A 17,487-nucleotide genomic window follows, 5' to 3' on the forward strand; every position below is an offset into this window, starting at 1 on the left:
TGCTAGCAAAGCTATATAACTGAAAAGCTTCTTCCCTGAGTATGAGGCACATCGCCCGTCCAAAACGTATCATCTCCATAATGGATAAATGTCCGATCTTCTAATTTCCTTTGCTGCATAATGTACATCGCATTTATTCTGGCGTTAGATAAACATAGCACTTAAATAATAGTCCAACAAGGATATTCATTTAGAATTAAAAATGACTGACCCTGAATTACCATGATAGATATAATGTGTGTCATTAATGAAGGGGAAAAAACTCAACCCTGGTTCGCAGAGTTTGTAGTTAAATTTTTTCCCCAATTATTCAATGGTGAAAAATAAACTAACCTCAGTTAAGTAAAATAAAATTGTAATCAAAACTTTTGGAATTGTAATGATTCCTTTTTTAAAAACAAATTGTTTTGTTTAAAAAACTTTTTTTTAATTAAATAACTAATTTTTGTCTTGTGAACTTAAAAAGTTATTTGCCAAACATAAACTTTTATTTGCACACATCAGAAATCTTGTTGCGATTTTGGGTCCTGCCCATGAAGTCATGTGAGAATCACAAGCAAAACTTTGAGTCAAACAAAAACTTAGAATATCAAGAAAAGATTTCTGACATGCACAAATAAGTTTGTTTTGCAAAAAAAATCACTTCATGAGACAAATGTGTGATTTAAATGTTTAAAAAAGTTTTAAGCAAAACTCAGTAGGCTTTTCCCATAGTGACATTTCTTAACAATAAAATTTTTGCTTTTTTGTTTTTTCTTTTTTTCTGCAGTTCCACCTTAAAGTTTGATGCAGCTCTGCTTTCCTGAATGGACCATCTTCATCTCCACTGCAGCAAACAGGCAGCTCTTTTTTTTATAGATTACAGTTCACTAAAAGGTTGCATTGTGCCCTTGTTTATATTTTTTTATATTTTTAATAGTGTAATTCTGTAAAGACAAAATATGTAAATCAGAGCTAAACCACCAACTCTGATTTACATTTCTTGCTAAATTGTGAGTTTGAATATCGCAATACTTTCCTTTAACAAAATAGACCTGCAGAAAGAAATTACTAATAAAATATCTTACATATGCATAGTTGTATGCTCTGTATAGAGATTTTCCTTAGCTTTGATTGTATATTTCACAATTTTGTAATTTATCATTGTTTATTAAACTCTGAAAGCTGAATGACTTTGTTAATATTCTGTCCTAGAATGCGGGGAGATGTGCCCTTTTTTTTTCTTTTGAGCACCTGCCCTTTTAGGGGTCTCTGCACGGCCCTGGCTCCCGCTGGCTCAGGTTATAGCAGGTAATAGGATTAGCTACCATAACTATGCGGATGATACACAGCTCTACATCACGATGTCACCAGGTGACTCTGAACCCATCCAATCACTGAACAGATGCTTAGAACAGATAAATGTGTGGATGTGCTAAAACTTTCTCCAGCTGAACAGAAACAAAACTGAAGTTATTATCTTTGGACCTAAAGAGGAGCGAACTAGAGTCAATGCTCAGCTTCAGTTATTACAACTGAAAACCAGCGATCAGCCCGAAACCTGGGAGTAGTGATGGACTCTGACCTGAACCTTCAGAGCCACATAAAGACAGTCACAAAGTCGGCCTTCTATCACCTGAAGAACATCTCCAGGATTAGAGGACTAATGTCTCAGCGTGATCTAGAGAAACTCATCCATGCATTTATCTTCAGCCGCATTGATTACTGCAACAGCATCTTCACAGGTCTGACTAATAAATCAATGAAACAGCTGCAGCTGATCCAGAACGCTGCTGCTCGCGTTCTCACTAAAACCAGGAAGATAGAGCACATAACACCAGTTTTAAAGTCCCTACACTGGCTCCCTGTAGCTCAAAGAATAGACTTTAAAATACTGTTAGTTTATAAATCACTGAACGGTTTAGCACCACAATACATTAAAGATCTGTTATTGCTGTACCAACCATCTAGACCCCTCAGATCTTCTGGTTCTGGTTCTGCTCTGCATCCCCAGAACCAGAACCAAACGAGGAGAAGCAGCATTCAGCTTCTATGCACCACATATCTGGAACAAACTTCCAGAAAACTGTAAAACAGCTGAAACACTGGGTGCCTTTAAATCTCAACTAAAAACCCACCTGTTTACAGTTGCTTATGGCAATTGATGCCTTCAATGTATATCTTTTCTTTTTATCTTTTTTATTACTTTCTTTTTATTTTTCTTTCTCACTGTTTAAAATTATGTAAAACACTTTGAAATGCCTTGCTGCTGAAATGTGCTATACAAATAAAATTTGATTGATTGATAGATAATGTTGCTTATATTTCTCTTTCTAGGTAAAGTTGGCTTTCAGCAAGTTAATCTAATCCTAGCTTGCTGTAAATTAATGTATTAATATATCAAACTATCTTACTGTAAGATTAGTGCTTAATCTTAAACATATTTTAAAGGGAGGTAAATAGATGTTTTTCCTAACAAATTATAAGCTACTGTCAAATTTACCCTTTGTGTTTTTACTGAGAAATTTGGCTGATGTGACTTGTGTTCTTTGCTTTGCCAATTTTAGCCACAAAGTCTAATTTTAGCCCAAGAATAGTGGGGGGACAAAGGAAGCTAATAGAGACGTGTGAAGGGTGCTAACAAGGACCAGCCACAATCACATTTCTTAAAGAGCTGCTTCCAGGAAATGGAGACAACGAGAAAGAATAAGTGATCAAGTGAGAATGCATTCGCAAGTCAAGTCAAAGTTTATTTATATAGTACATTTACAATAGCCTCAACTGACCAAAGTGCTTCACAATAAACACAACAGCACAAGTAGATGAATGATAAAATAGAAAATTAAATAAGACAATTTTCAACTAATAATAATGAGCTCCAGTGTTCCGCACAAAAAAGGTCCGGAACACTGGATAATAATCCGGTGTTAATCCGCACCTTTTTGTGTGTTTAACTACTACGGCATACCTCAGCTGATTTCAACAATTCATATATAAAAACATTTAGCTTCTTCTGGAGAAGTGCACCATGACCTTTGGTAATTTAAGCTACTAAACTTTTTGGAATATTTAAGCTTTTATGCAAATTTCAGCGTCATTGAAAGAGATTGGAATTCTTCTGAATTCCACAAAATTCAGCAAAAACTTTGTACTTTTTGACAGCTTACAACTTCTACTGCCTCTTTCAACTTAGGTTGCAGTGTGAACACAGCCTGAAATGACCCAATTCTGATTTCTATGACATAATGAGACCTATATCCAATCTTTTCATGACCAGCTGAACAACACAGGTTGGATTCTTTTCGAATGTGACCCAGGCTATTTGATGCGAATCTGATACGGATCATGTATCTGATGCGTATCCGATTCAAATGCAACCCAACGTCCAAGTCTTATTCATCCAACCTGAATGTCACAATACTCGACAAATATCACTGTTCTGTTCTGTGTAAGCAATGCTCCACCGTGAGCATCCACGTTTACTTCCGCAAACACTGAGCACTTCTTTGGTTGGCGAAACACTGAGAACGCTGATGCTATTGTGCCCTCTACAGTGCTTGCGAGAAACTTTCAGGTCGTTGGGCCACTTCAAACTGCAGTGTGAATGCAGCCTTAGAAATTCCATTCAACTTTTAAACAGCTCACTAAGCTATCTTCAAATGATTCAGCTTTTTAAAATCTTTGTCTATAATTGCGATTTTGTTTTGTTCAGATTTTTGACCATTTTCACATTTACAATGCAATCCTATGGTGGAATTATGACAGTGAATGTGACGTTTTTCCAACTTTTTATGCTTTTTGAGAAACAAAATGATGCTGTTCATACATATACATACATTTACTCTACAGTGCATCAAGACGTAGTCACGGGTGTCTGCTTTGAGGAAATATTAGTATCCTTGCTGTAGGATACTAATATCCTACGATAATATGTTTTCCTTCAAGAGTTTGTCATTGTCAAAAAAGGCAATGAAATTGTGTTTGGAATACAACACTGTGGTATTAGCAGATTTCCAAGTAAAATGTATAAGAGGTAAAAGTGACACCAGTGCTTGCACATATACATCTTACAAAATATAAATAAGTAAACAGCTCCCCAACCCCATTAAAATAAATAAGTAGCCCGGGTAATTAAATAACCGTAATGTAAATGTTGGGCAGTGGTATTTCTCAACAATCCTGTAAATTCAAAAGTCTTATAGCCTGGGGGTATAGGCTGTTGGCCAGCCTTTTAATCCGGCCTGTACCTTCTACCTGAGGGTAGCCGTTGGAACAAGTGATAGGCAGGATGCGGTGGCAGTCGTGCAGGATGTTCTGCACTCTCCGTCGACAGCATGTGGTGTAGATGGTACTAATTTCCAGGAGAGGCGCTCCAGTTATTGTCCCTGTTTTCACCACACGCTGGAGTGCCTGCTGGTGTGCTTTGGAGGAGCTAGAGAACCACACCAGGAACCCATGTCAGAACACTACTGATGGCGCAGTTGTAAAAGATCACCAACAGTGGTCTGGGGATGTGGTAGCTCCTCAGCTCTCTCAGGTAGAAAAGGCGTTGCTGGGCCTTTCTGACTGCAGAGACGATGTGAGTGCCCCAGAACAGGTCCTCTGTCATGATCACTCCCAGAAATTTAAGTGCTGACTCTCTCCACTGCCTCTGAACTGATAGAGAAGGGTCTGTGATGTTTGGGTTGTTTTTTCCTGAAGCCCAAAATCATTTCATTGGTCTTTTTGGTGTTTAGAGCCTGGTTGTTGCTTTCACACCATGAGGCCAGATGTTGCACCTCTGTCCTGTAGTCCCTCTTGTCGCCGTTGGGGATGAGGCCGAGAACGGTGGTGTCGTCTGCAAACTTGACGATCAGGTTGGAGGGAGAAGAGGCAGAGCAGTCACAGGTGAACAGGGTATAGAGCGGAGGGCTTAACACACAACCCTGGGGCACGCCGGTGTTAATGGAAAGAGTGGAGGAGATGTTTCCCACTCTGACCCTCTGTGTACGTTTAGTAAGGAAGTCTACAGTCCAGTTGCACAGGTTGGTGTTAAGTCTGAGATGCTCCAGCAGTGTGTGGAGCACGATGGCAATAGCGTCTGTAATAGAAAATTTTGTTTTCAGTCTTATTTCATTCTTGAAGGAACTGATGATACTTTTTACCATCTATTTATTACTGATTATATCTACTTTGTTTTTGTATTTCTGCAAGATGTGTTTGTCCATTAAATAAGTTTGCAGATAATGTTTAGCTGTTTCCGCAGCCGTGATAGCAGAAGACATCTTGGGTAAAATGCTTGATCTGATAATTGTCTTAAAAGACTGATGTGTGGAATGTATAGTTTGTACCCTGTTTGACCTGACCCCATGAACTGACAAAGAAGTGTTAAAAGTTCCTCCTGAAATCCTTATTAGCTCTTCATCCTGCCATAAAATCATCTCCTCCAAGAGGTGAGAGATGGTTCATGAGGAGGGGGTCAGGGTGTCTCTGTGGCCATCTGGCAGTAGAGATAACATCAGACTTTGGGAGGGTCTTTGTCTTGCTGTGACTATATAACGATGTGATGCATGTTGCTCGGGGCTCTTCTTTTCTACAAGACACAGCAATTTTTCTAGTTTTGTTTCAGTTTCTTTTTTTTTTTAATCAATATTCTGTATGCAGCACTTGAAGTTAAACTTGGTGGAATAAAATAAAGGATTACTTGTTTGTCTTTAAACTAAGTATAAAGTTTTATACTAAAACTGTGCTGGTAGTTATAACTAGTCAAGTGTATTCCACTTGAGGTAAAAAGAGCAATATTAATGACTTTATTACAGCATTTGATAGTGTACCATCACTTGATGATATGGGGACTAGTTATAAAGTGTTATTACATTGTCAAATACAGTTAAGATAAATGGCTAATCTTACAGTAATGGCGTGATACATTTAACATTAACTTACACCATGCTAGCATTACCTAAAATGATTGAAAGGTAAGGTAATTTTATTTATGTAGCACATTTTCAGCAACAAGGTGCTTTTATAGTGGTTGCATGGATGGCTTTAACCCACAGGTGTCAAACTCCAGTCCTGGAGGACCACTGCCCTGCAACTTTTAGATGTGCCTCTGCTGCATCACACCTGAATAGGATAATTAGGTCATGTAAATGTTAGGCAGTGAATGTAACTTTATTAACAATTTCACCCGTATGTAATTTTAGCATTAATGTAATGTTTCTGAATTATCAGTGTAAAATTGGAGACGTGTAGAAATTATCTACACAAGAAGGAGGTAATGAAGCCATTTGATTCCAGTGTTTTGGGACATCTAAAAACTGCAGGACAGCGCCCCTTGAGGACTAGAGTTTGACACCCCTGCTTTAATAAATCTTCATTTAACCATCAGTTCTGGCTTTTTCAAAATTGCCTATATAGGCAATGTTTTCTTCTAAAAGAAAATTTTAATTTAATAAGAAACCTATTCGATGACAATCTTCTGGTTCCTTACACAGGAGGTCTGGCCGTCGTAACTTGCTGGGTAGGGCAAGCTGAAGATTTTTTATTCATATTTTCTGCAGACTGTATTTCAGTTGAACTGCTGCCTCTCACTGGTGGAGATTGAATATTGCACTTAAATAATGTCGTTTCAGTTTCAAAGTGCTTTAAAGACATCGTGCTGGAACACTGTTATATGAATAAAGTTAAAACTAACAAACGAATAATTTAATAGTAACTTTAAAAGTACATAACTTTTAAAGTTTGACATATTTATGACAGATTATGATTTCTTGGTTAAAGTCAAATTGTCATGACAAAGCCATCTGAATGTGATGTCATTTTAAAGATGTTTTTGTCTTGGTTAATGTCTAGTTATAGCAGACATTATAAACAATGTCAACTTGGCATTAAAAGTGTCCTTATTTATCGAATGACACTTAATGACAACAGTCGCAAATATTCATGAAAACATCTTCATGGTCATGACAGCGTCATGTCAGTCTTATGCATACCCCGTCAAATAGTGTTACCCATTTGTGTTCAAAAAATTTTTTATTAAATATTTATTCATGTCATGGTACATTTAATTAATGATTTAATTATGTATTTATTTAATTTTGTCCATTTTATTCTTCCATACAAATTGGGGAGAAAAAAAACTTTTAAAAAATCTTTATCAATCCATCTTTCTAAAGGTCTCATGGGGCAAACTAACATGTATCCTTAGGCATATGCAAATTTTGCTTAGAATTCAGGCCGTTCTGCCAAAAACTCCCTAATAAAAAATTACTATTTTTCACATTTTTCATTGGTATTAAAGTAAACTTATGATTTTATGATGAACTAATGTTCATTTTTAACATGAGCGCTAATTTTATTAATCGTAAAATAAATGTTTTAAAGCAGCATTAAGTAAAAAGGGATCTCGGTTTATTTTGAAATAATGCTCCGGAAGCCAGGTTTGCTGCCTGCTGCGCTGATTTAAAGCCTAGTGACGTCTTCATGTCATTGGCAGCTATCCAGCGATTCATTTCCCCGGTGTGACTCCCTTCCTCTCGGCCATCCTCGCTGACACTAGCGGCATCACGCTCTCCCAGGGAGGGAGTCACCTCCCTACCTCTTCGGCCTGAAGGGCCCTGACTAGCCGCCGGCACCCGGAGCTCAACCGGAGCCGGCTTTTCATCTCTACGTATCAGGTTATGGATGGAGAGAACCAGCGAACCACAAGTGGGGATTTCTGAGAATCCCGGTGCTCCGGATTCAGGATTTGAATGTCGCTTTTTTCTCTCATTGTAGTAATCATCCACTACAATGTCACGACCAAGGAGACACAACTAAAGGACCGGCTCCTCTCCCGATATCTTTGCTGGATGTCATTCTCTTAATCAGTTTCAGACGCTTTCAGCCAATATTAATTCCAGGATGAACTGAGCCGGACGTTCTAATTCCATCTGAAAGATACTGGGAGCAGATGCTAGGGAATGGGAGTTGGAGAGGTGATCAGAAAATATTTGTGATTTGTGGATGAGAACTGGTATCTGGATCGGATTTCTTGCGGAAAGACCCCGTCAGGGAAGGAGGAAGCAAGGGCAACTGCGGCAACCGAACCGACAACCGAGGGGAGGGGTGGGGGAGGGGGGAATCGAGACTGAAGAGGATGAGAAGATGGGTTTACTTTTTGGACTCATGTGGCTGTTGACCAGCTTCCTGCAGGGCGTGCACAGCCAGGGCGTGTATGGTAAGGACGTCATTGATATTTATAACTGTCCATATTGCTCCAGCACTGCATACACCGCACAATATTACCGACTGCAGCAGAACGCCAACGCTTCCAACACCAGCATGACCTTGTGAGGGATTTGCGTGGTTGTATTGAATGCGTGTGTGCGCATGTGTGAAGGTCTGCACACACATTCTCTCTCTCTCTCTCTCTCTCTCTCTCTCTCTCTCTCTCTCTCTCTCTCTCTCTCTCTCTCTCTCTCTATATATATATATATATATATCTATATATATATATATATATTAAAAATCTCTCCTATTGCCTCAGTTAGGTATAAAATAAATTAATCTTTTTTGCAGCCCAAGAAGTGATGACTACTTAAAAGCTGGCTATGGTAAAAACTGCTGATTTTCCCCGATAGGCCTGTATTGTGATAAAGTTTCAGGTTTTCTAATTGGTGTATTTGTTTCAAACAATATTTTAATCAGATTTTTTTTAATGAGTTTGGAGTATGCCATGGGTAATACTAGACCTTCAGATTCAATTTCTTTCTGTATTGGAATGCCATTCTTCACTAAATAGTATTGTATGGATCTCGGTTGTACCGCCCAATAATACTTAGTTATGATTGGACCTTTTAACCGCCCCTTACAATATGGGAAGTGTAACAAAGCTGGTCGAATTCTGGTCCCTTTATTTCTCCATATAAATTCTAGTAAAAGCAGCCTCCTTATAGAAAATAAAAATAAACAAGTCATCAGGTTGTGTGAGAGGGAGTACTGTCAATTTAATGGCATTGATTCTGCTCATAAGTGACAACGGCATCCCCCTATGAATCTACTTTGTAATTTTATCCAGTAAAGATTAATAATTTGACCTAAATGTAATTTGCAATTCATTTTTTCAACTTCATTAAACTGAAATACACTATATTGCCAAAAGTATTTGCTCCACTTCCTTCAGTGACATCACATTCCTGATCCATAGGGTTCAATATGATGTTGGTCCACCTTTGCAGCTAGAACAGCTTAAACTCTTCTGGGAAGGCTGTCCACAAGGTTTAGGAGTGTGTTTATGGGGATGTTTGACCAATCTTCCAGAAGCACATTTGTGAGGTCACACACTGATGTTGGAAGTGAAGGCCTGGCTGTCAGTCACTGCTCTAATTCATCTCCATTGGGTTGAGGTCAGGACTGTGTGCAGGCCAGTCAAGTTCATCCACGCCAGACTCTGGACCTTGCTTTTTGCACTAGTGTTGGAAGAGGAAGGGCCCAGCTCCAAACTGTTCCCACAAAGTTGAGAACATGGAATTAGCCAAAATGTCTTGGTATGCTGAAGCATTCAGAGTTCTTTTCACTGGAACTAAGGCGCCAAGCCCATCTCCTGAAAAATAGTGCAGTCAGATGGTGGCAGGTTTACACCACTGCATCCGACACTTTGCATTGCACTTAGTGATGTATGGCTTGGATGCAGCTGGTTACCATGGAAACTAGGGCTGTTGTAAACGAATATTTTAGTAATCGAGTAATCTATCGATTATTCTTACGATTAATCGAGTAATCGGATAAAAAAAATTCTAAAATGAAATATTGGTAAATCTGGCATAATACCGGTGTTACTATCAGATATCAATATCAGTCCAATTTTTCATATTTGAGCATCCCTAACAGTTGCTTTTTTGTAGTTTAGAAAACTAACCTGTAACAATAATAGCTCACTTTCTAAGTTAACCAGAAGAAAAGTTATAGAAAAATCTGAAATTATATTGAATTTAATAACAAAGAGGCAGGCTCACAAATATGCTTATAAAAAATGTCTACAATCCAGCTTTTAGTTTATGTATTCATCTTCAGTGAGTTTAATAGATTAATTAAACTCACCTTGCCACCTAACCTGTCACGCTTTGGGTTTGAAAATACGGGAAATGCCGCCTGGAGTGGGAGGAGAGGGCAAATGAACGAACGTAAGATGGGGTGAAGGGGAGGAAATAGACCAGCGGACTGACGAACCGTTAGACCGGGGGACGAACACGGGGGAAGCAATACGGGATATTTACGACACCTTCACTGGTCACACTCAGAAACTCATCTACCAGCCATGTACGATGCGCTCCGCCACCCGTTTCTTCAGACCGGGATATGAAATTTATTGTGCGGTTCGTCGGTAAAGCTACATTTACACGGTAAGCATCAGCTACTCAGCCGCCCGCCCTGTTCAGGCTATCCGCTCACCTCAGCGCTCTTCCCGCCGTTCGCTTTCAACCAGCAGCCCAGGAGGAGAAATGCTGCCGTACTCCAGGCATCCCCCCAGTCATTTTAAGGATGGTTATTGGTTCCCCAAAAACGATAAAAAGTCGGGCATTATCATCAATCAATAAAATCCCCACAGGCCAATCTTGAAGATTGGACTTTATGCCGCTGAGACTTAGCTTTTGTCAACAACTCAGAGGCGGAAGTGAGAGCTCCGCGCAACGCAAATGAAGTCCCGGCCGGAACACGGTGCGCTAACTAATAAAACATAAATTAACGAAGCTTCGAGGCAGGTAAATTTTCCTCGAGGAATTTTAGTAATCGAGGTACTCGAATCATTCGAGGAATCGTTTCAGCCCTAATGGAAACCCATTCCATGAAGCTCTCTGCACACTGTTCTTGAGCTAATTTAAAGGCCACATGAAGTTTGGAGGCCAGTAGTGATGGACTTCGCAGAAAGTTGGTGACCTCTTTCCATCATGTGCTACGGCATCCACTGACCCCACTCTGTCAGTTTATGTGACCTACCACTTGGTGGCTGAGCTGCTGTCGTTCCCAAACACTTCCATTTTCCTATAATACAGTTGACAGCTGACTGTGGAATATTTAGAAGCTAGGAAATTTCACGACTGGATTTGTTGCACAGGTGGCATCCTATAAAAATTCCACACCGGGATTTACTGAGCTCTTGAGAGCAAACCATTCTTTCACAAATATTTGTAAAAACAGTCTGCATGTCTGTGTGCTTCATTTTATGCACCTTTGGCCATGGAAGTGATTGAAACACCTGTTTCCGATCAGTTGGATAAGTGAGCAAATGCTTTTGACAATATAGTGTATTACCTTTGATGGGTTTCTCCTTTCTTTCTCAGAGACTAACAGCAAGTTGATTTGCTTTTATTAACATTAAATGTTTTAATGGCATCCAAAACAGCTGGAATAGATACACTGAGGTGCAAGAGAAATACAATTACATAATCTGCATAAATGTAATTTATGTTCATTATTGGAGGAATATAATTATTTCAACAATTTTTTGCTATTGAAGTTGCTAGTGGTCCAATAGCTAAAATGAATAGCAGATAAAGGAAATCCTATTTTGATGTTTTTGGGTAATGAAATGTTAACGGTAGGGTTTTTTCAGGTTGAAAATTTTGTACGAAAGCCAAACTTTTTTTTTAATGCATCAAAAAAATAAGGTCATTCCACCTTGTCGAACGCTTCCTCACCATCTAGGCCAGTGCTTCTCAAGTCCAGTCCTCAGGCCCCTGCTCTGCTCTGCATGTTTTAGATGTGCCTCTATTCCAGAACAACTGGTCCAAAAGATTGGTAAACCATCTGGACCCAACCAGATTTCATGCCATCAATAGCTTTACTTATATCTTCTTTAAAATCTTCCTCCATATGTTCCTGAGAAATAGAGGAAATGTCCAGTTCATCAAAAAATCTACGTTTGACCTGTAAGTTTTGAGCCATTTCAGATTTTAGTTCCTCATGATACATTCTGAACTCTTTATTAATTTGTAGAGGGTCTGTTATTTCCTCCATTTTAATCAAGGGTATGTTTTTCCTCACTTCTTGTTATTCATTCATTCATTCATTCTTTCTGCCAAGCTAAAACATTACCTGACTTTTTTTCCCTGATCAAATGCACTTGTTTTAACCTGAGAATATCTGGTCCAGTTTTATAAACTAACAATTTGTTATAATCCACTCTAGTGACCATTAGCTCTTTTTCTTTCTCCAAAGATTTATTCTTAAAAACTTGTCGCTGGAGATTTTGTATTTTCCTCGATTTAGACAAGGTATAACTTGTTATATGTCCCTTTTTAAAATCTTGTATTGCATTCCACTTTATACCTGCTGATGTTTGAATTATGTTATCACTGAAATAACTTAGCAAATTTCATTTGCTAAATATTTAATAGATCCTCCATCTAGCAGCGATGTTTGATTAAAGTGTAAGAATTTGGTTCTCTGTGTGTTATCTAGTTCCTGTGTTGTCTTCTGTTGTCCCTTGTTTCCCCTAATTACCTTCCTTGTGTATTTAAACTCACCTGTGTCCCCTGCTTCCTGTCAGATCCTAATCGTGTGTCCTGTTCCAGTTGTGTGCGCTTCCAGTGCTACCAGTGTCCGAGTACCTCGCCTCATTTCTCATCTGTGCTGCCTGGACGTCTGTACTTTGTGATCATCATCATTAAAACCATCATTTCTCACTACTACCTGGGTCTGCCGCACTTCCATCCTCACCACAATAACCACAATTCATGACATAAAGCCCCATCTTCCCACATGTTTTATGAGATTTTTTCCCATACAATTATAACAGTTTTGTATTTTGGAGATAATTGTTTTCTAATATTAGGAAATAATCAATATGAGAGTAAGTCTGGAATGTTGCAGAGAGGCAAGAAAAAGCAACATCATTTGACTTCAGATATATCCAGATATGTACAAGATGAAACTAATAAAATTACGAATGACGTTTGTGTGCTGCTCTCCTGGAAGGGAGGAATAAATGTGTATAAAACTGAGGCTCATCCAGATTCTGACCATATGATCAGATTTATATCTATTACTAATAGAAACCCTCGAACAATCAAATACTTATGAGATCTATCTGAAAATATGTTTGAATTTCAGTAGTACTGATCCAGCAAAGCAGAAAACTCAGATTTTAGATTGTTTATTGCCGCCAATATTTCTTTATCCATTGCCTCATTGCTATTGCCAGCATCAACGCTAGTATTGGTCTCCATGCTAGCTCCATCTTCCAACTGAGTTGCAAAATTTGCTAACGTCCCCAATTTTCCTTCATCTTTATTTCTTTTACCGCGATTTGACAAATTTGCTCTCCGCCAGTTGCGGATCACACACGTTGGAAAAATCAGCTTTTTCTCAGATTTCAGCAGAGCAAAGTTGAACGTGACTCTCTAGCTTGCGGCCATAACCGGAAGTTCTTTTTTACTTATTTAGTTACTTATGATGACCTACTTTAAAAAAAGTCAGTTTAGCTCAAAGTTAAATTAGAATGCTGTATGGGTGTTGAGCTAAGAATACAAATTTTACCCAATCCAATTGTTAATGTTTATCCATGATGTATGTAATTCAGAAGTTCGATGCTATAAAGCTTACCAGAAATTGTATGCGCTGTAAACAACCACCTTTCACTGCGAAGAGGGAAGAGCCAATCAGAACGAGGTGGGTGTTGATGTTAGTTCAGTATTCTGAAGCATGGTCAACACGGACCAACGGCTTTGTTCACTTCATCTGCTGCCATTGCTAAAATTTCAGGTAGAATACAATTCTAGAACAGTGTAACACTTGCTATGTGTTTACAGTTAATAAATTTGTAATAAGACCAGAGCTAGGTTCGGCTACAGGAGTAGTGAGAAGTGTAGTTTGAATTAATGACCACAGACCAAAGAAAGTTAAGTTAAAACAGCCGGCTTATTATTAGTTTAAAGAACAATAAAAGAATAAACAACAACAATGTTACACAATTAACACACAATGACACAAATTCAAAAAAAGAAAAATAGTTTCCAGTTCCTTTCAGAGTACTTTATAAATCTAAATTAAGGATACTATTTATTTTACCTAGGTTATAGTTCTATTTAGGTTCTAGTTAATACTATTTAGTTCTATTTAAGTTCTAGTTAATACTATTTATCTATTTTGATTTACAGTTTGTTTTAATCTGTTTAATCTATTTTTAATTCTTTGGTGTTTCCCTTAAGGAGTTAAAAAAAAACAATAACAGCAAAACAACAACACAGCAGAACAATTCAGAAAGGACAGATCAAACTGTGCTTCAGATTGATGTCTTGTTTCTTCCGATGATCCAACAGTTAATTCTGTTTCAGTGACCCACTGCTAATACGCATGACAACATGGGCAGGTCATACCAAGTTGCAGGGTTGGCAATGTCCAGCAGAAGGCGTAGCTCCTACTTGATGGTCTTTAGCTCCAGGGTTGGCTCGCCATCTCGTTCTCCTTAGGAAGATCCAGTTCAGTGATGATCCGAGACTCTTTAGGAGGGTTCAGTTCAGTGACGATCCGAGACTCCTTAGTCCAGATCCCAGCCGAACGAAAACGACAAACAAAACAAAACAAAACAAAACAACAAAAAAAAGCCTGTTGCCAACAAGAGCGACAGTTAGCAACGGTTAGCTCCTCTGCTGATAAGCCGTTGAATTTCTGTTGACAAGAGCAGCTGTTAGCTTCAGCGGATCAGCTGTTACTCCTGTTGACTTTCAGTTGACTTGCTGTTAGCACCAAGAGCAACAGCCGATGCCTCCGCTGATCAGCCTTCGCTTCAGCTTTCCATTTAAGTTAAATAAATGTTTAACAAATACATTATCTTTAAAAAAAAAAAGAAACAAAATACACTTTCAACTCACCAAGTCCAGTTCCACAACACAAAAAATGATCCCGAACGCAGTCAGGGTGAGAGAAAAATATGGGAAAAGCTCCTTCTCCAGAAATAAAAAGAACAAACTCGTCTTAGACAGCAAATCAGCTACGAGTGCTCAATTTCTCTTATCTGTCTTTTCTTTTCAGCACAATCCCGTTTGCTTCTGCGCTCTCTGCTTGCTTTACGCTCTCTGCTTGCTTTCTCTCATGTCAGAGAACGTAGCAACCCGATTGGCTGAAGCTAGTCACGTGGGTTACACATAAATGTGACCCTTCAGAATAAGAGAATAACAATTTTAAGATCGATTAATTCCCTATTTATTTTCCTATTCATTTATTTCCTATTTATCTAATTTACTATTATTTTTATGAAGAGGCTATGACATTACCATTAACGTTTCCTTCTGTTCTTTGATTGGCCTGCAGAAATTCTACCAGAGGAATCCAAGTCAATGGGAGTCCAAAAGTTGTCTTGCAAAAATGTTTTTTTACAGTCATGATTTGTGGTGCTTCTAGTGACTTTATTGATATTCTGTCTCTCAACAAATGTGTGTCATGGCTCAGGGACTGATTGGTGCATTTATGAAACAGTTCAAGAAAACAAAAATTAATAAAGCTGTTAAATATCATTAAATTAAAGTATATTTCTTAACAATGCAGCGATAGAGCATTGGGAACAATGTATTCCATTACAACATATCCATTGCTTGGATTTTCCCTTGACCCAGTGCAGGTAGTGTGTGACAGATGGACTGGTTAAAATGACATCACTGATGGACAATGTTTCCCCCTCCAAGCATGAAACTGTTGCTGAACTGAAGAGCTTCTTCAGTGACAGACTGCTGCATAAGCACTATAGGCAATCTTTCCTCCCAGCAGCTGTTCCATTCTATAAGCATCACTTCTCCCAATAAACTCAGTAAGTGTTAATATCCATGCTGGTATCTGGGCATTACTATTGCATAGTTTTTTGCAGTACTAATTATAAAATTAATGCTCAAAGAATAATGCATATTATGTATACTATTTTTAAATTAACTAACTCAGTTGCACACTCCTCTAGAGTGGAGAATTGTAATATCTACAACGTATTTCAATTGAAATTTTGAAGTGTACAGTATTTTATTCTGTTTGTATATAATTTTTTATCTATTTGTGTGAGTTTATCTTCTGCTATTCCATGTTGCTTTGCTGATGTTGCATAGAAATGTTCCCTTTGTAGGACTGTAAAGGATATTTCTATTCTGTTCTATTGAAATACCGTACATGGTGACATTGGAGAGAAATTAATTATGTAAACTGAAAAGCAAACTAGATCAGAACAAGTTCATGGAGAGAACCTTTTAAATCAGTTGGACACATTTGATTTCCAGATTTAAAAAAACATTGAATGCAAGAAGTTTTTTTCTAAAATGATCTGGTTCAAAGATGGCAACCTCTTTCTTGTTTAAATGTATTTATTTCTTCAAGACATCCATCCATCCGTTCATTATCCAACACACTTATCACATGTGGGGTGATGAGGGGTACTAGAGCCTATCCCAGTGGTCAATTGGCGAGAGGTGGGGTACACCCTGGGCAGGCTGCCAGTCCATCACAGTTCCTCAAAACGTATTTGTTGAATTATTACCTATTAGATTCAGTGAATATCTTAGGTTTCATAGTCATTATAAGGATGAATATTTATCCCAGGTTGCCTAATGCTGCATTCACACCAAACGTGATGTGATCATCAGGCAAAATTTGATTTTGGAGCCCTTTATTTCTGCTAACAATGTTGATTGCTAGAATCAACAGTTAGAATATTAGATCATTCACACACCTGCTATAAACTTATTGAATCTCTGATAGTGCTGTTTACATTATATCCTATCCATGTAGGATACATTTATCAGAAAGTCGATTTCTGGGCACCCATATTTGGTCCATGTATTTTCAGGCAGTTTGTTTTTTCGTTTGAAATGAAAAATGAAAAAACAGAAATAGTCGTTTTTCGTTTACTAAACCAAAATTGGATAACGGGCTTGTTATCCGATTTCTGATTTAGTGCACAAAACGAAAATGGAAAAAGTGGATAATGAACTGTCAATTTCGATTTTCATTATTTCATTTTTGACAAGTGGTCTGACCCGGAAGTCCTCTCTGTCCGGCACAGTTTGCTTTTGCAAACTCGTCCAAATCGGCATGTAATTGATTTGATCATTATACCTTCACACAGAAAACCTTATACTCCGACTTTGTTTTGTATATGAAGCTAATGGCTTCTAAATGCAGCTTCCGATTCAGTAAATGGCTAAAGGGCTAGTCCACCCAATTTTTTTTACCAACCTTTAATCTGCTTTGATTAAAAAAAAAAAAAAAAAAAAAGCTTTTAAACTGCGACTAGAGCATTCTGCCCGTCATTCAAAGCCTTTAGTTTTTCCTTTCTGAATAGCATTAGCATACCAATTATAATCCAGTATGTTATGAACAAGCACGCAGAAAAGGTTATCCAAAATATAAAAATGTATCTATTTCTACCAGGTAGGAAATGTTTGAAATAATGTGCCAATTAGATTATTAAAAGCTTAACTAAATAAATATTTGCTATGGAAGAGGGTTTGGGAAAGAAAACAGGTCATCATATCAAGCAGCAGAATATGACAAGGTGACTTGCCGAGA

General features: G+C 38.1%; 1 protein-coding gene and 1 long non-coding RNA gene across 2 annotated transcripts in view; one reads left to right on the top strand and one right to left on the bottom strand.

Annotated features, from left to right (window-relative positions):
- The first annotated feature begins 7,458 nt into the window (after positions 1-7,458).
- LOC106932337 (MAM domain-containing glycosylphosphatidylinositol anchor protein 2-like) overlaps positions 7,459-17,487 on the top strand; it is a 331,489-nt gene continuing 321,460 nt past the window's right edge. Inside the window, exon 1 of the mRNA XM_088002677.1 lies at positions 7,459-8,179. Within this exon, the coding sequence (XP_087858803.1) occupies positions 7,966-8,179 (214 nt within the window). The 5' untranslated portion in view covers positions 7,459-7,965. The remainder of the gene's footprint in view (positions 8,180-17,487) is intronic.
- LOC148152686 (uncharacterized) lies at positions 13,842-15,141 on the bottom strand. Its single transcript, XR_015761965.1, has 2 exons — positions 14,814-15,141; positions 13,842-14,547 (listed from the first exon to the last, which is right to left on the bottom strand). It is a non-coding gene; the product is annotated as an uncharacterized LOC148152686 (long non-coding RNA).

The sequence above is a fragment of the Poecilia mexicana genome, unplaced genomic scaffold (assembly GCF_051168715.1).
Source record: "Poecilia mexicana isolate PSO_F unplaced genomic scaffold, ASM5116871v1 scaffold_22, whole genome shotgun sequence".
Lineage (NCBI taxonomy): Eukaryota > Metazoa > Chordata > Actinopteri > Cyprinodontiformes > Poeciliidae > Poecilia > Poecilia mexicana.